Here is a 19,738-nt window from a genome sequence, read left to right as displayed (position 1 = left end):
TGGACAGAGTGTTTCATCAAGCAATGGAAAGAAGTCCAGCCTAGCAGAGCATGGGTCTGTAGGCCCAAGGACAAGAGAATGGATGGCCCTCCAGGCCAGGGATGGTTGTCTCTGTGTGCCGAGTGTTGCCTGATTGGATTGGAGCCAAGGGGTATCTAAAAATAGGCAGCCTGGGGAGACCAAACAGGCAACTGTCTCAAGTCAGAGAGGTCTGTCAGACTTTCCAAAGAAAGAAATGTGAGAGGAAGAGAAACTGGAAAGCAAGGCCCCGCCCCAGGGCTGGAGGAACTGGTATTACTGTCTGTGAAAAGAGGGTTTGAACTGGATGATGTGGAAGGTCCTTTCTGGTTCTACAATACTTTGCACTTTAGGATTTTGTGAAATAAGTTAAAATAAACTGCCTAAAAATCCCGCATAATTCTATTCCTAGGAGCTCTATAAGTTCCTCTTTGAAGTTCCCTGGGCAGGCTGTGACCATCCACAGGCCACGGTGCTCTAGCTGGCACTTTCCTAAGGGCTGGTCCCTAGAACAGGGACCTGAGCAAACCTGCTTTCCAAGCATTGCTGCTGCTGCTCAGAGCTTAGACCTCGCCTCGCCATTGTGTATCCTCCCATTTTCTTCTGGAAAGTCGTCATTACAGGCAATGTGAAAAGTTTACCAAATTGTAATCTGGTAAAGGAGCAAGAGGGTTGGAAAAGAAGGAAGAAAATCCCCCCTATCTGGCTGGGTACAGATGCTGCTCACCAGGAAATGTAGGTTCCCAAGAAAACAGAACCCCCATGTCCAGTTTTCATTGTGTTGTAAATTAAAAATAAAATCTTAAGCCCCCAACCACTGAACGGATTCCCTCGTGGCCAAGGAGACCCCAGAGACTCCATACAAACCGAGTTCCCAGCCCCAGTGGGCCGGGAGGTTGGATTTGCCTTGCTATAATCCCTCCCTTTTGTAGCTTAGACACAACAACTGACCAGCATCAGTGCTCAAATGAGATCTTAAGAACTGACGGAACAGACTCTCGGTGGTAATGAGAGACCAAATTATAAACAAGACCTAAGGCCATGCCAGGCAGGGATAAGTCACACACCCCTGCACCTAAAGAATAAACTACCTTCTAACTGCCACCTGGGTTTTCTTTTTCTCTAGCAGCTAAACAAGCACTGGCCTTGAGATGAGCTATCTTAAAACCATGGCATTCCTTCCACCGCCAGACGTTGACTGACTCCCTGTTCCACCAGCTGTAACTGTAGCTTTCATCAGAAAAGATTCTGATTTCAGTAAGTTTCTTCTGATACAAAGACCAACTGTGGACTGCTTCTGGCCTATTTACAGAGACACTTGAGTGCCTTTGTATTCTGAAAGGACCTTTTACATAGAGGGCCTAATGGTAATACATGTAAATGTTAAGTCTCCACCCCAAGGTGAACGTAAGTTGTATATAGCATGTGTGCTTATTCAGTATGCATGCATTAGGACCGCCTTCATGAATATTCATAGCTCCTGCTATAACCTGTGGAATATGTGTACTTGGTCAACCTATTCTGCATAAATTCCTGTCTTACCTGTCCCTCCCTTAAAGTGCTTGCTATTGGCTTCTGCTGGAGCCTATGCTTCCCAGCCTGTTAGAATGGCAACATTGCAGGCTTTAACCCCCTTGTAAGAAATAAAGCTCTTCTTTCTAAATTGATAAATTGTGTGATTTTTAAGTTAACAGGCTGTATTTGAGAAACTCAAGGGAGGAATTCTATTTTACTTGCAGATTTAAAAAACGACTTTATTTTGTGCTACAGTAACATTTACCATGATTTTTGAATAACTTAGAACAAAGGAGGGTGAAAAAATGGATATGTATTTTATAATGTTGTATTTTAATATTTTACAAATTCTCTGTGCTTGTTTTCTTTAAGAAACTTACAACACGAGTCTATTATTCTTAGTATTGTTATTGTTTAGGTAGCTCTTTGGAGGCTTGTGATTTGTAGACTCACCCATTTCTCTTTTATATAATTTAGGCATTAGGTTAATTATTTTCAACTGGAGCCCCATGGATTATCAAAGATGGGAGATAGTCATCTTAAAATGATCATAGCTAGTTCTAATATTGCAGCTGCAAGTCAACTCTCACAAACATGAAAGCATGTGGCCTATTTTAAGTCTTTCTCCTAGTCAATTTCAATTTTTAGTTTCCATTATTATCACCTTGAGAACTGTTCTGTACTTAATTTCTTTGTAATTTACATGTCTTCTGCAATCCTCTGTTCCCTTTATCAAACTCTCTTATTCTTTCCTTTTTGTAAGCTGTATGTTACTTTTCCCTGCTTTAACTTTTCAGATGTTAATTTAATAAGTCAGGCTAAACTCTTCTTCAGACCTTGAGCTGAAACTCTGGAAGAAGTGCAGAAGTTTTGGAATCTTCCAGCAGAAGGTAATTTAGCTCTGCTCAGAAAGACCCTTCTCCAGTGACTGCTGGGAATATCCCCAGGTTGGAAATGCCAGCTCATTGCTTGCTGAGAATTTAATCAGTTAAGAGCACATCTTTTTCAAGCTGTGGAAGGGTGATTAATCTACCCTGTGCTGATAGCTAGGCTGCTAGGATGACTGAAACCAAAGTCAGACAGAACCTCTAGATTTCCTGTAGCTGCTTTCAGTGGTGGTGGGGGGGGTGCTGTGTCTTATGTAGAGATCGTTGTTAAACCTTCATCTTGACTTTCATTGTCATTACTGTTTTGTACTTCCTCTTTTGCAAATTTCCTTAGCTTCCTCTTTGAGTCATATTGATATTGGTGTTTGAATTCCTTATTCAGTTTCTCCTTTAGTCAACTGAATTTTTCTCCTACTGTTGGTTCATTTTGTTCACCAGTGGTCTATTTTTGCATTTTTTATCCAGTAAAGTATGTCCATCTTTAGTGTACCCACAGAAACATTTTAGGAAATGAAATTGACAATATTCCCCAGTTTTAGGAATCAGGCTGATCTGTTGCTTTGTCAACAGATTTTGAGAGATGCTTGAGAAAATGTAAGGTTAAAATTGTCTCTGCAAACTTGAGCTGTACATATGCTTATTCTTAGCCAGACGCCAGTTAATTAAAGACAATTCAGAAGAAAAGAATAAACCCACAGCAGAAAGTACAACGTTTTTGGCAAGCTTCATAGTTTTGGAACGTATAAATACTTAGAAATTTAGGAGAAGCAAGAATATATTTAAAAAATTAGTATTAAATATAAATGCAAATGACTGGGCACAGTGGCTCATGTCTGTAATCCCAGGACTTTGGGAGGCCGAGGTGGGAGGATCACTTGAGATCAGGAGTTTCACACCAACCTGGCCAACATGGCAAAACCCTGTCTCTACCAAAAAAATAAAAATAAAAAATTAGCCAGGTGTGGTGGTGCATCTGTGTAGTTCCAGCTACTCGGGAGGCTGAGGAGGGAGAGTCACGTGAACATGGGAGGTAAAGGTTTCAGTGAGCAGAGATCATGTCACTGTAATCCAACCTGGGTGACAGAGCAAGACTGTCTCAACAAATAAAAATAAATATTAAAAAAATAAATAAATGCAAGCAGTTCTAGGTATTTATTTAAAATCTCAGTTGTTCCCATGGGAACAACTGGACATTCCTTATTAAATAATCAGAATAAAGGGAGGGTAGTAATTGAAATGGAAATATGAAGTTGCCTTTGGATCACTTAACAGAATAAGCCTGGATGTAGTATCATTTTCCCCTTAGATTAAATTGTAGTATTTAATGGGCTGAACTCACATGAGTTTTGGGGGGGGTGGGGAAAAGTTCTAGAGCCCAAGTACAGAAATCTTGTTTGAACATTTAAATACATCATGGTTATGAGAATAGTTGAAAATATGGAGCTGACTTGGTTACCAGTCTCCAAAAAATAAGAAGCTGGTAATTTATTTCCTTATTGTTGTAAAAAAGAATCGTTAAACAGCTTGTGAGGAAGGAGTAGAAAGGAGAATGGTTATAATCTGAACGTAAGGCTGTTCATATTTCTGATTCCTGTTCTCATTTTTTCATTATTAAACCACCAAAATCTCCTACAGACAAATGTCTGTAAGTCTAAATGTTTTTGGCACATGAATTATAGTTTCAGTTTGGAATAAGATTGTTTGAGGCAATGAGAAAGATCTGGTTGAATTAACACTTGGAATATTTGGATAAGCCAAATAGCAAGTTCATCAGTTAAAAATAAAGCTGTGATTTTTTATGAAACTGGACTTCGATGCAAACTGTGATGCCGTGATGTCAGGCAGAGCTTCCCAGTAAGCACGGGGACCTGCAAGAGATGGCACAGGGTGAGGGTGTGAACGCGTGCGTGTGCTACCTTACTCATACCTGCCAATTTGGAAAGTTCAGCAAATTCACTATTAGGGCTTGCTCCTTTCCTCTGCTCACTGCCTTTGCATCAGCACCTCGATCACAGGAAATCTTTTCCAAGGAAAGATCAGAAATCCTTATGTTCATTTTTTTCCTCTCCCTCCATTGTCCCTTATGATATGAGTTACATGGGTGTATCTTATTAAAAAGAGTTTATGGTCTTATAAAATGTAACATCAGCCGGGCACAGTGGCTCACGCCTGTAATCCCGGCACTTTGGGAGGCCGAGGCGGGCAGATCCCGAGGTCAGGAGTTTGAGAACAGCTTGACCAACATGGTGAAACCACCTCTCTACTAAAAATACAAAAATTATCTGGGCGTGGTGGTGTGCGCCTATAATCCCAGCCACTCAGGAGGCTGAGGCAGGAGAGTCGCTTGAACCCGGGAGGTGGAGGTTGCAATTAGCTGAGATTGCGCCACTGCACTCCAGCCTGGGTGACAGGGTGAGATTCTGTCTCAAAAAAAAAAAAAAAAGTGACACCTCATTTTCAGTTTGCTGAGTTATTTGGAGAAGTTGTACTGTACTAAAAGGACTCAGAATAATGGAGTATGGCACCCTAGTTGAAGACATAGGATCCTTGAAATTCAGAGAGATAGGGAGAATGTGAGTCATGATGTGATGTATACTCAGAGAAGGAATCAAAGAACTAAATGTTCAAGTATTTCCCTGGCCTAGTTTTCTTTGATCCTTTTACTTAATGTCCTTTGCCTGGGCCAGAAAAACTCTAAATATATTTATTCCACCCTTGTTAAAAATTTATGTGCCTGATTTTGGTCAGATTACTCTAAAATATTTTCTTACTATAATACAGGTTTGGTATAATGTCTGCATGATTTATTAAATGGTCTTTCTATACTTCATTCCTCCAATGATCCTCAAAAGATGAGCTAGTTGGTGAGCACGAAGGTGAGTGTCTGTTTTCAGTCCAGCAAACTCTCTGACTTCAGCCACCACTGAACTGGAAAGAGGTAATATGCTTTGCCAAAGGTGGCAAGGATGGCCAGCAGAGGTCCTGGTGCTCCTACCTCTCAGTTCAAATCTCTCTCCACTGCACCACATTGGCTTTCCCAGAAGTAAAGGTCTCAGATAACCAGCTGGAGTCATTTTTATAAATAGCCATATAGAATGGCTTGCTTCTGATGAATTTATGCACCCTGTTGTGCTTTTACAAGATCATCCGAAGTCTAGAGGAATTCATGGCGTTTGTGCCTCTGTGCTCCATGAATGTCTGATGGGTGCCATGTGACATTATCAGCTGTGAGGATAGAAGGGTCTAAGGAGGGATAAAGACCAAGTAGATAAACCTGAATTTCCTAAAGCTGTTTCCACAGTCATTTTGTTTTCCATTTGTCCTCTAACAGAAGGTGAGGGGCAAGGTTGTTAATGTCAATGGATTTGTGTGCATTGTGTGTGTGTGTTATTTTATTTATTTATTTATTTACACACACAAGGTCTTGCTTTGCCACCCAGGCTGGAGTGCAGTGGTGCGATTATCGCTCACTGTAGCCTCAGCCTCCTGGGCTCAAGGAATCCTCCCACCTCAGCTTCCCGAGTAGCTGGGATCACAGACACATGCCACCATGCTTGGCTAATTTTTGTATTATTATTATTATTATTATTTTTTTTTTGGTAGAGACGGGGTTTCAGCATGTTGTCCAGACTGGTCTTGAACGCCTGTGCTCAAGTGATCTGCCCATCTTGGCCTCCCAAAGTGCATGGATTACAGGTGTGACCCACCATACCTGGCTGTGTGAGTGTGTTTTAATTCAAGACCCAAGTGGCGCCTATGCTAAGATAGCTGTCCTTTTGCTCTTTCCATCGTTTGTGGTTTGCTTTAGTAATAATCTCTCATTCTTAAACTGATTTTTACAAAACAGGAAATGGGATGGGATAGGGAATAGAGGGAGTGGGAGAGGGTAGAGAGAAGGATGTTCAGAGATGAAACTGATATTCCTCATCTCCTGTAGCTTTTTGCTAAAGGGGAACTTCAGCATAAAGCCACATATACACAGGCAGGAAGATGAGCGGACAACTGTCTGCAGGGAGCAAACTCTTTGCACAGTTAGCCTCCAAGCTGAAAAACACGTCCCTCACTTAGTGTAAAAAATGACATGTATCTCCTGTATATTTCTGTCTCTATTATCTATTACATTTCTAATATCGAATGTATCTTTATTATCTATTATATTTCTGTCTAATCTAATACATCCTGTATATTTCTGTCTCTATTACTCTATTATAGAGTAAAAAAAGACACGTGTCTCCTGTATATTTCTGTCTCTGTTATCAATGTTATCTGGTACTTTATAAAACCTATGTGGTTTTTAGATTCTCTAAATATCTATAAATAAAAAAGGCTAGTAAAAGATTTTTGAATGATAGAGCAGTGAAAGAATATGGGATAGTAGACCTGGAAGGATTTTAGAAATAATTGAGTTCAACTTCCTCATTTTGCAGCTGAGAAAATGGAGCCCCAGATGAAAGTGACTTGTTCAAAGTCTTGCAGAAAGTTAGTGGGGTAGTGGTGTCATTCTCTGAGTGTCGTTAATATTCTTTTTCTGCAGAGGTCCAGGTAAGAACAGGAACAGAGTTTGTTCTTCAAAGGCTCATCTTTGGGGCAGGTGTGTGGTTGTCACCCTGGGAGTGCCTCTGATGCTGAGAGCCAAGGCTTTACCTCTAGTGCCAGGTGCTAAGGTGGCCATGGCTGGGTTACTGGTGGTATGAGGAACTGGTAATAAACTACCAAAGACTGCATGGAATGAGAGGTGGTTTCTCTAGGATATAACATTAAAGAGGTCTATCCAGGCCTGCCTGACATTGTGTCCCAGAGTAAGGGGTCAAAGGGAACTTCCCACTTTGTCTTCCTATCCTTGCACCTGTCCCACACCATGATAGGTTTTATATGGGGACCTAGCCTGTATGTCCAGGTAATATCTACACCCTTCAAAATAGCCTGTGCTTGACTACCGCTTGGGCCTAGAGGTATGCCCACTGCACTGCAGTCCACCCTTGCAAGCAGTGCCCTGAGAAGAACCCTGGCAGGATGCAGGCTCCTGGCTCTTCAGGAAGGCACTTCTGGTCTTGGCTGCCTGAACCAGTTTTGGGTGGCTTGTACCTTTGGCCTCCCCATTTACCCTTCCCCTCGAGGGTAAGAAGGATCAGGACAGAGCCCTCCAATGTGGCAGAGAGCAAGGGAGGAGTTCTTTTGCCTGGATTTAAGGAGAGTATTGGAAGTATTACAGAGAGAGGGTGTGGATTAAAGTATGTTATAAGGCTCTTGAGATAGGCTTCCCTAAGGGACAGGATCTGGAGAAACCGAGTAAATAGTTGTTAGTTGCTATTAGATTGGGGCGTGGGATTCTCTAACCAAATAGATGCCCAATGCAGCTGTCTTAGTCCATTTTGTTACTGCAGACTGAGTGATTTATAAAGAGAGAAGATTTATTTCTTACACTTCTGGAGGCTTGGAAGTCCGAGGTTGAGGGGGCTGCATCTGGCAAGGACCTTCTTACTGCATCATCCCATGGCAGGAAGCAGAAGGGCAAGAGAGATCGAGAGAGAGAGAGAGAGAGAGAGAGCATGTGTGTGAGAGAGAGCAGGGGAGAGAGAGAGAGAGACAGAGAAGGGGAGGGGACCAAACTCACCCTTTTATCAGGAACCCACTCCCCCAATAACGATATCAATCCATTCATGAGGGCAGATTCCTGGTAACCTAAACATTTCTTAAAGGTCCTACCTCTCAACATGGTTGCCTTGGGAATTTAGTTTCCAACACATGAATTCTGGAGGACACATTGACATGATAGCAGTAGCTACAGGTTTTTGAGAAAGATGAGCGAGATGCTGTAAGCACGATCACTCTGAATTTTTGGAGCCATCTTCTGACCTTGGCAGCATGTTGGCAGTGAGGACTCATTTGGCACTTTGCTAGAGGCAGGCTCCCAGATGAGACCACTGGTGCCGTTTGCCCAGGCCTACACCTCACTTCCAGACTTCGAGCTCTTATCATTCCAAGAGGCAGGAATGAGGGGCCCTCCACATGTCTTCCTTTCCGTGCCAGCCTGTATTAGTATAAAGTAGCACCACAGCCACCTGGCTTCAATACAGAAATTTATCATGTCGGCCGGGCGCGGTGGCTCAAGCCTGTAATCCCAGCACTTTGGGAGGCCGAGAAGGGCAGATCACGAGGTCAGGAGATCGAGACCATCCTGGCTAACCCTGTGAAACCCCGTCTCTACTAAAAAAATACAAAAAACTAGCCGGGCGAGGTGGCAGGCACCTGTAGTCCCAGCTACTCCAGAGGCTGAGGCAGGAGAATGGCATAAACCCGGGAGGCGGAGCTTGCAGTGAGCTGAGATCCGGCCACTGCACTCCAGCCTGGGCAACAGAGCGAGACTCCGTCTCAAAAAACAAAAAAAAGAAATTCATCATGTCTAGAAGTCCAAGATTTGGCCGGGTGCAGTGGCCCACGCCTGCAATCCCAACAGTTTGGAAGGCCGAGGTGGGTGGATCACTTGAGGTCAGGAGTTTGAGACCAGCCTGGCTAATATGGTGAAACACCATTTCTACTAAAAATACCAAAAAAATTAACCGAGTGTTCTGGCACAGGCCTGTAATCCCACCTACTTGGGAGGCTGAGGCAGGAGAATCGCTTGAACCCAAAAAGTGGAGGTTGCAGTGAGCTGAGATCATACCACTGCACTCCAGCCTGGGAGACAGAGTGAGACTCCATCTCGGAAAAAAAAAAAAAAAAAAAAGTCCAAGAATCAAGGTGTCAGCAGGGTTGCTTTCTTCTGGGGACTGTCAGGGAAGGATCTGCATCTCTCCTTGGCTTGTAGATGATCATTTTCTCCCTGTGTCTTTTCATATCATCTTCCCTCTATGCATGTCTCTGAATCCACATTTCCCCTTTTATAAGGACACCAGTCATGTCGGAGTATGGTTGATCTTAACTCAAAGTACATTTGCAATGACCTATTTCTAACTGCAGTCACATTCTGAGGTATGGAGGTCAGGACATCAACATACAAATTTTGTGGACAACACAGTTCAACATGTAATATAGCCCATGAAAGGAAACTCTCCAACAGAGATAAACTGAGATAAATAAGACTTCTGAGAGATGGAATTTTGAAAGAAGAGAGGACATCTGATGAGTTGACTCCGAGTTTTTAACCTCTTCTTTCTCTGTCATGCAAAGCTCCACCCCAGCCATACAGTCAAGAGCAGCTGCAGCCTTTAATCCCTCCCTGATCCTGAGCGGGCAGTGGTGGGAAGTGGGGATAAAGACGGAGCCACTCACCATCCTGTGCTTTGAGTGTGCCTCTAACAGAGGTGAGGATGCTTCCGCCCCACCCTACCCCACCCCACTTATTTCTTAGAGAGAAGACAAGAATGTGAGTATTATACATTAATCAAATATTTATTAGGTACACACTGTGTGCCAAGCACTTCAAGTACTTCTCCAAAGATCCTTGCCCACATGGAATTCTTTTTCTAGTGGTAAAAGGCAGAAATAAATAACAAACATAATAAATAAGTTAAGTTACAGGTAGGTTAGTAGAAAATGAACATGACTTGGGGGTTGGGGCGGAAGACGAGTGGATGTGAAATTTACAGCTGTCGATGGAGTAGTCAGGCCAGCCTCACTGAGAGTGTCAGAGGTGAGCAAGGACTTGCAGGTGGGAGGGAGTCGGCCCATTATATGTGCTGGGGCAGAAGGTCAAGGCAGTGGAGCCTTAACCAGCCACAGCAGATTTGAGGAGCTGTCAGGAGGCCTCTGTGGCCAGGGTGGAGCAAGCAAAGAAGGGAGTTGTAGGAGAGGAGGTAAGAGACGTGATGAGAGATGGGCCATATAGGTCCTTGCAGACTTGGCTCGACCCAGGTGTGATGGAGCAGGGTTTTGGGCTGAATAGTGGCATTTTATTTGACATACTTGTGAAGGCTCACCCTGGCTGTATCTCAAGAACAGACTGTGGAGCAGTGAGGGTAAATGCAGAACTGTTCTGAGACTATTGCAGCATTTCAGAGGAGAGGTGCCTGTGGCTTGGAGCAGAGTGGTAGAAGTAGAGACAGTTCTTTGGTCGGATAGTTATCTTTAGAATAGTTTCTCACTCCCAAGTCATTAAACCAAAATTGCCTGGCTGTATCCTCCTGTATAAATGTCTCATTCTGGCCCTTGACCAAGTCTTGGCTTGTATTATCTAGATTAGTGACTGTTATTGACTTCAATTCCATTTGCCCTTCTAATTATGGCTGAAAAGCAATCTGTCCCTCCCCAGATTGAATTTTTATTCCTTATATTTTTGACATCAGTGATTGTATTATGTTTGTGATATTGCAGGAGTATTGAAGGGAGCCCTTTTTCGTTTCTAATGAATCATTTTTTAAATAATAATTTTAAAATCATAATCCATAATCATTTTTAAAGATCAAAGACATTCTCACATCACATTTTCTTAGTGCCACCATTCATAATACTTAGCTCCTAAACTGCAAACAAGAATGATAATGTTCTACACACATTTATTGTTGCAGCAGCCCGCAGTCTCACAGTTGGGCATATTGAAAAGAAACTGTCAGTCTGAAGAAAACAAAAGAGTTGCAATGTTTTCTGCTGGACCTGCTGCTGCTGCTACATGGAGTAGCAACTATTTTTGCCTGGATCGTGAAGCACCGGTGTGCGGTGCCCTAATACTACATATAACTCATCATACCATGAAAAATGGAAAATTCCACATGCACGAGTCTGCTAGGGCTGTCGTAATAAAGTACCATGGATAGGGTGGCTTAGACAACAGAAATTTATTTTCTCACTATTCTGATGGCTGAATGTCTAAGATCAAGGTGTCAGCAGGGCTGGTTTCTTCTGAGGCTCCTCTCCTCGACTTGCAGACAGCCGTTTTCTCTTTTGTCCTCAGATGGTCTTCCCTCCACGTGTGTCTGTCTCCACATCTCTCTCTCTTTTTTTTTTTTTTTTTTTTTGAGGCAGAGTCTAGCTCTGTAGCCCAGGCTGGAGTGCAGTGGCGTGATCTCAGCTGACTGCAAGCTCGGCCTCCTGGGTTCACGCCATTCTCCTGCCTCAGCCTCCTAAGTAGCTGGGACTACAGGCACCCACCACCACACCCAGCTAATTTTTTATATTTTTAGTAGAGACGGGGTTTCACCATGTTAGCCAAGATGGTCTAGATCTCCTGACCTCGTGATCTACCCACCTCGACCTCCCAAAGTGCTGGGATTACAGGCGTGAGCCACCACACCCGGCCCTCCACATCTCTTCTTATAATGATACCAGTCATATTGGATTGGTATCCAATTGGATTGGTATCCAAATAAAGTCACCCTAATGACTTTATTTTAAATTTGTTACCTATTGAAAAGCCCTACCTCCAAACACCGTCACATTCTTAGGTACTGGGGATTCGGACTCTAACCTGTGAATTTTGGGGGACACAACTCAACCGGTGACAGGCACCTTTGCATTTAATTTCCTTTTGCTACAGTCATCACCCCCAGGACCATCTGCTACTGATGTATGTTCTGTGCAGCACATTCATGTCAGTAGTCTCAATTTTTCTAAGGTTTCATTTGTTGAGGGTGAAATTTGGTCATATGATTGGAACACCAGTTTGTGAGTAAAGAATAGCGTGTATTTACAAATCATGATATTGATTATATTGTACATTTAACAAAATTCTAAAGTAGAATTCCAAAAATTTGTCTGGATGATGACAGTTCATTTTAAATAGGTACACAGCTTCTGGGAGCAGTAGTTAGTATTGTTCAGTAGTTAGGAGAGCAGATAGTTAGACTGCCTGGGTTACCATTTAATCTCCCATAATTACCAACTGGTTACCCCTGGGAAAGTTACTTAAGTCTCTCTTAGTCTCTTTGATTAAATTTTCTTGTCTTATAATGTAGATGATTATAGTTTCTACTTCATAGAGTTATAATCAGAATTTAAAATGCTCATCTGCATAAAGAATTTGGGAGAGTGTCTGGTACATAGTAAGTGTTCAATAAACATTGGACTCTATTTTTCCGGGGCAGCCACTTTGAATGAAGATACTCATTTGGGTAAATTAGATCTGGTGTGTTTCTGAAAACATATTTGCTAATTTGTGTGGACAAATTATGTGTTTCTAGGATAAGGCATAATTTCATCTGAGAGGACGGTTCATATTTGTTATGAATAATATGCAAGTTTTTTAAAAAGTGGGGATTGGTTATACTCATTTAAAGTACACGGAATTCTTATCAACATTGAACTGGTGTTATTTTCTGGTTTTCGGTTTGTATTCCTGCTCCTGGAATTATGGTTTGGGGACCACAGTGTGATGGCAGCAGCAATGTGTGTGTGTTTGGGGGGCTAAAGTGACATCTTTGTACCCTAGGCCAGACACCCCTCTTCAATAAAAGCAGATTCCCTGTTATCTGTATTATATTTTATAGTGCTGTGTAAACTTTGGTTTGAGAGAATTCTTCTATTATAAATAGCCTGTAACCCACTAGCATAGTATATAGATTACTCATATCGTCTGCTCCCCCACAATTGCTTTTATTCTGTATATACCCCAAAGATACAACTAATGTTAATAGTAGCCTGAGCAAAACATAATTGGGAAGGTACATCTGTTGCAAAAAGGAATATAGCATAAATTAAATATAAATCAAATTAAATATAAAACAATGCATTTAATTATCTGCATCACTGCCTCCTTCCTCTAACATGATATGTAAGAGGAGACTAATTTTCTTTCTGGGATAGGGCCAGATCTGAGCCCAGACCAGTGAACTGTGTCAACCCCTGGAAAGACGGTGCTTGACCTACTTTTTATGTGATATGTTGGGCATTAGCTAACAGCACGGCCGTTTTGGTCAGCTAAAATTTCAGTATCAGTAAGAGGATCTGCTACTTATCTGAATTGTGAATGCATGAGCTAGTCTGTGTGTGTGGTTGGGAACATCTACTTATAATATACTATTAAATGCTCACATAGGTTCAATGATGTGGTGAACCATTTACTAAAAATTTATTTGTTGAATAGACTCTCACGAGCTAAGCAAGGGAAAGTGCATTTCTGCTCAAGGAAGGTTTTCAGTTTGGACAGCAGGCATTAGCCGTCCAAAGCTGATGCTGCTATCAGAATCAGAGGAAGAAGCAGACCGGGTCCATGTTGGATGCCCTCTGTTCTTCTCTCCCCACCACCCTAAGTGGTTTCACCTGCCCCAATCTCCATGTCTGTGTGACACTCTGCCTTACATTCTCTCAAAAGATCCGGTCCCCAGCCAGCCAGAGTCTAGAATTCTCCAGGCAGGCTTCCAAAGGCTGTTTTCCTCTGTTCCCACTGAGTACACTAATTTTTGTCAGATGGCAACTCCTGAATTCTGAAGAGTCTGGTGTCACATGCTCCACTTCTGTCAACCCTCACTTCCTCCTTTTGAGCTGATCTCAGCTGGACTGGAAAACCCTCCTCTGTTGAAAGTAGGTCTCAAGTGGTAATGACTGATTAGTATGGACCCGCACCAGTTCCCAGGTATTTACAATTGAAACGAGTTTGCTTATACTCAGAAATGACAAATTGGTGGATGTGATAACATCAAAAAATAGTTCTTACAGTTGAAGAGCAAACAAACAAAAATTAGCAAATTGGCAGCTTAGCTCTAATACTTGGCAACCCCTGGTATAAGATTTCCTGACACCCTGCACCCTTTCCTTTCCCCTCCCCACACATACCCCAAAAACCTTGACCTTTCCTTGTGCAGGTCATCATTTAATCAAGTAATCACTCCTCTTCTGGCATCTATTACATTTTCTGGCATATCTAGCAGCAATAAGTGGTTGTGGGCAGGAACCATGTCTTCATGCTCTAAGTTCCTAACTTGCTGGATAGATACTTGAAGAATGGATGAGTTCATGAATGCATGAAAGAATGGAAAACTCTAGAATGGATGTTCTCACTGCTCTGAGCATTCACGTAATCCAGTCCTGTTCCTCCCTCCCCTTTCTGACCTGTATCACTCTGCGGGGCCCGTGCGCCCCCCGCCTGGCTGACACTGCTGAAGGGAACTGCCTGGCTTTGTCACATCCAGACTTTCTTCCTCCAAATCGTCTCTCCTAGTGCCACCCAAATAGTTTTCTAAAAAATGAAAACATTGTTTTCATGTTGCTCTCTTGCTAAAAAATGGAATGATTTCTTATTGCTTGAGGGATAAAACTCAAAACTCCTTAGTCTGTCATTTAATACTGACTAAAGCTTGCCCTTGATATTTCTTTAAAATTATTTTAACTGTAAATATTTCAAACATATTTAAAAATACAACACTCGTTTACCCACCACTACAATTAAACAAATAGTAGAATTTACCCCATATTTACTTTGATTTTCTTTCCCTAACTAAATAAATTTATTTTATTTTAATTTTTTGGAGATGGAGTTTTACTCTATCGCCCAGGCTGGAGGAGTGCAGTGGCACGATCTCGGCTCACACCAAGCAATTCTCCTGGGTTCAAGCAATTCTCCTGCCTCAGCCTCCCAAGTAACTGGGACTACAGGTGCATGCCACCACGCCTGGCTAATTTTTGTATTTTAGTAGAGATGGGGTTTCACCATATTGGCCAGGCTGGTCTCGAGCTCCTGACCACAGGTGATCCCCCTACCTCGGCCTCCCAAAGTGCTGGGATTACAGGCGTGAGCCACTGCGCCCGGCCCCTAAGTAAATAAATAAGCAAACATTGTAGATACAGATAGGCCCCACCCCATCCTTCCCTCTCCTTTCCTACCAGAAATAGTCATTTCCCTGTTTAACTTTATCTTTCACAAGTCACCTGTGAGAACCATTTGGTCCAGTTAGATTTATCTTCTTGCTAGAATTTCATTCTCCTTTTTTTTGTTGTTGTTGTTTTGTTTTTTCCATTGAGGCCCAGTTCACTTTTCACCTCTTCCAGTAAGCTTTCCCACCAGTCTCCTAGTTCTAAATTGCTCCACAAGTTATTGTCTCCATTGCTCAAGGCAGACAATATTTTGCCTGGTGACAGCTTTTATGTAGCAGTTTTCTCCTAGTATTGATTTTCTATTCCCCTTATAGTAATTTTTTCCTCTTGCTTTCTATTATAGCGAATCGCGTGCATGTGTTTCTTCTCCACTAGGTAACAATCTTCATAATAAGATCTGACTCTTAATTGCATTGATTCATTCATTCTACAGATATTGACTGAGGGCTGACTAACAAGCTCCAGGAATTGTTTAAGCAATCGGGATGCAGGAATGAACGCAACAGACAGTCACTGCCTTCGTGGAACTTAAGTTCCAGTGGGAGAGAGAGAAATTACATGAATAAATAAATATGTCAAGGTGAAAAGTGCTAAGGAGAAAAGAGAAGCAGGAGAAGCCTAAGGGGTGCTATCTCAGACCTACTTTAAATATATGTCTCTCCTTTATGCTCTACTTCAGTGCTTAATGCAGAGGGCACTGGGTACATACTTGCTGAATTGCATGGTCTACCCAAATAGATACTATTTGATTCCCTGCTAGGGGACGCTACTCAGCATACACCTTCCTTCTGGGAAGGTGGTTATAGGAATGCAGATTTTAATCCTTTGCTGCCAGGAGCACACCTTGGCTGTTCTTCCCGTTATCAGTAGATGTACACTCTGGGCATGATAAAATTGTAATACTAGCTTTAGTAAGGCATAATAAGGGAGGAAAGGTCTGCTTCCTAGTGCCATATTTATTCCATAGTCAAATGGAACCAATTTGGCATCATCTTTTCTCCTGCACTTTTTCATCCATGAGACCAGTGGAAGGTTCACTTTTTGCAGTATTCCTAACTGTAGTGGTATTGAATTGTGGTTACCAAGAAGACCAATCTCCTCTTTTTAATTCTTCCAGCCTCCAGGAAAGAATAAAATCCCTCAACTTGTCACTTAAAGAAATCACTACTAAGGTAAGTACCTTTATACTCCTATTTTCCAAAGAAGCCTATGAAGTTTTCCTTTGACTTGATCTCACGTCTAGATCATAGGATACCTAGCTTCTGCAAAAACACATAGACTTTGTCAAGCCATTTTGCAGTCCCAGTGATGAGTTAAAAGAGCCAGGAGAGAGTGCTTCTGTCATAGTGGAGGTCTCGACTTGTGGACACCCCAGAAATGGACTGGTTTGGCCGTTGCTACAAAAGAAGCTGTCAATTTTAGGGACTGGAAAAGGACTGCCACTATGCATATTGAAAGCCTTTGCTTAAAGATGCATTCGGGGCCGGGTGCGGTGGCTCATGCCTGTAATCCCAACACTTTGGGAGGCTGAGGCGGGCGGATCACCTGAGTTCAAGAGTTCGACACCAGCCTGACCAACATCGTGAAACCCCATCTCTCCTAAAAATACAAAAATCAGCTGGGTGCGGTGGCTCATGCCTGTAATCCCAACACTTTGGGAGGCTGAGGCAGGCGGATCACCTGAGTTCAAGAGTTCGACACCAGCCTGACCAACATCGTGAAACCCCATCTCTCCTAAAAATACAAAAATCAGCTGGGCATGGTGGCGGGTGCCTATAATCACAGCTACTCGGGAGGCCAAAGTAGGAGAATCACTTTAACCCGGGTGGTGGAGGTTGAAGTGAGCCGAGATTGCACCATTGCATTCCAGCCTGGGAGACAGAGCGAGACTCCATCTCAAAGAAAAAAAAAATGCTTTCAGGATGGTAGTAACTTGAGAAATTAATTACTTTTCTTCCCAGGAGGGCAATGTCTAGTTTCCTCACAAATGAAACAGTCGGTGACTGTTTTTTGTTCTTTAAAGCTTTTCAGTTGGCTTGACAATCATTTTGCTTACTTTATATATCGTTTATACTGCCATAGCAAGACCTTGGTTTGTGTACAGACAGAATACGTCTTCATTATTCCCTGAGAGCACGGTCAATTAATTTAAATAGTCAATGTCCTCATTAGTTAGGATAACCACAGTTTACAAAACAAAAGCCCTTCTCATATGTATTTATACCTGGCCAAGTTATTGACAGACTGAGAAAGAGGATCAATTACTCTGTGAATTATGACTAAATGTTGTGGCAGAGAACTGGGTATGAATCATTCATTATTTGCAGTAGGTCTGGGAACCAGGGGTGGTTGTACGATGGTTGAAATGTAAAAAGGACAGCTTGCCGAGCAGAGAGCAACGCAGCCAAGAGCCTGTTGGCCTGGAAGGACTCTCTTCCGGTCTCTGTGCCCAGGGAAAGAAAGTCTTGGACCCTAGATCAGGAAACACGCCAAGGGATCACCACAGCTAAGCCAAAATCAGGGATGTGTTGTTGGCAAAAATGTCTGGAGTTACTCTGTGCATTTTCTCCATTTCTGTATCTAATTTATTTCTGAAAACAACACCCCGTGATTTTGCTAAAGGTCACAGAGCCGCAGGTTTGATGGGCAATTATAACTTGCATACAAAGAGAGCTTCCTGTTAGGAACAAGTGGTGCCCATAAGACAGCATCGGAACCAGGGACCCAGAAATACTTGAATTCTGCTCTGCTCACCCAAAGGCTCTGTCACCCAGGCTGGAGTGTAATGGCGGGATCACAGCTCACTGCAGCCTTGATCTCCTGGGCTCAGGTAATCCTTCTGCCTCAGCCTCCCAAGTAGCTGGAACTACAGACATATGCTGCCTTGCCCAGCTAAATTTGTTTGAGTTTTAGTAGAGACCAGGTTTTGCTAGGTTGCTCAGGCTGGTCTTGAACTTCTGAGCTCAAGCAATCCTCCTGCCTCAGTCTGTCAAAATTAGGATTGCAGGCAAGAACCACCGCACCTGGCCTCTCTTACATTTTCTACTGTTTATCAGGTGCATCCTGATTTCTACGTAGAATTAAAAGATAGGAGGACTGTCTTGGGTCTGAGTTTATTGACTATCTTCAGAACATGCTGTATAGGTAATATGAATGCATCTGTACACCAACACTGAGGATACAGGTGTGCCTATTATATAATGCAGATGGTGCTTATATGTGTGTGTTTATGACACTGTGTATTGTGGATACACACATATACTGTTATGTACTCAGTATTAGGATTTGTTGAAAATCTCGAACTACTATTAAAGATCTTAGATTTTCCCAAATATCAAAAATGGTTTGCTTTGTTTGCATACAGTCTTACTCCATTTGAGTTGTTATAACAAAGTACCATAGATAGGGTGGCTTATAAACAACAGAAATTTAATTCCCATCACTTTGAAGACTGGAAATCTGAGATCAGGGTTCCAGCATGGCTAAGTTCTGGTGAGAGGCCCTCTTCCGGGCTGCAGACGATTGACTTCTCGTTGTATTCCCACATGGAAGAAAGAGGGCAGGGCAGGGTCTCGGTCTTCTTTAGAAGAGTACTAACCCTTCATGGGGGCCCCACCTTCATGATCTGATCACCTCCCAAAGGCCCCACCTCCTAATGCCATCACCTTGGGAGTTAGAATTTCAACCTGTGAATTCTGGGGGGACAAAAACATTTCCAAGCATTGTATATACCTTCTCTAATACATTTAAAACACTTTATAATTACTTTGCTTTTCCATAAAATTAAGGAACTCATGTCTTTGATTTTAAAATGTAAACATAAAAGCTCCATTTGATAATGAGTGTGCAATTTTATTTGTAAATAAAAAGGATACACAGCTTTTCTGGGGATGTGTATGTGTGTGTGCAGAGTTGGATAGGTATGTGTGCACAGACATGAATGTATGTGTGTGTGCTGTGGGCAGGGGCTATATTAGTCCACAGAGAATTAAAACAAAACTGTCCAGTCACACAAAACACCTTTCTCTTTACTTTAAACTAGATTGACTAGTGACCATGAGCTAAAGGTCTCAGATTGACATAGCTTTCTTTCTCTAATGTGTTAGACACACACACACACACACACACACACACACACACCCCTACCTGATATTCTTTAGATTCCTGTCTCAGAAAGAAATGAAACCTTCCTTGCACTCATTGCATTTCTTAAACTCTTATGGGTTACCCAAACCAAAGGTAATTAAGGGATAAATGAGATGGAAGAAACAGTTGGAAATAAATGGGATATCTGGAGATTGGTAGATATTAGATTACATCCAGCAGAGCCTGAAAGAGTGAACACTGCAATTTAATAAGAAGATTCAGAAAGATTGTTTTGTATTAATACTGACAGCTTGAAGGATAGATTTGCTCAACAAAGGAGAAACTGACCCAATTATGATTAACAGATACTGTTCACTAAAATCAGAAATATTGAACATAGATTGGATGAGACATAAGAATTATGGCTGGTGTTACAGAGTTAATGGAAATGTCCTCAGACCTCAGATGACATTATTAAATGGATACGA

General features: G+C 42.2%; 1 protein-coding gene across 1 annotated transcript in view; it reads left to right on the top strand.

Annotated features, from left to right (window-relative positions):
- Positions 1-19,738, top strand: part of LOC105505467 (disrupted in schizophrenia 1 protein) — a 263,501-nt gene that overhangs the window by 92,837 nt on the left and 150,926 nt on the right. Inside the window, exon 7 of the mRNA XM_011933299.1 lies at positions 16,282-16,336. Within this exon, the coding sequence (XP_011788689.1) occupies positions 16,282-16,336 (55 nt within the window). The remainder of the gene's footprint in view (positions 1-16,281; positions 16,337-19,738) is intronic.

The sequence above is a fragment of the Colobus angolensis genome, unplaced genomic scaffold (genome assembly GCF_000951035.1).
Source record: "Colobus angolensis palliatus isolate OR3802 unplaced genomic scaffold, Cang.pa_1.0 Scaffold126, whole genome shotgun sequence".
NCBI lineage: Eukaryota > Metazoa > Chordata > Mammalia > Primates > Cercopithecidae > Colobus > Colobus angolensis.
Note: the sequence above shows the minus strand (reverse complement) of the source record. Positions and strands in the feature narration are given on the sequence as shown.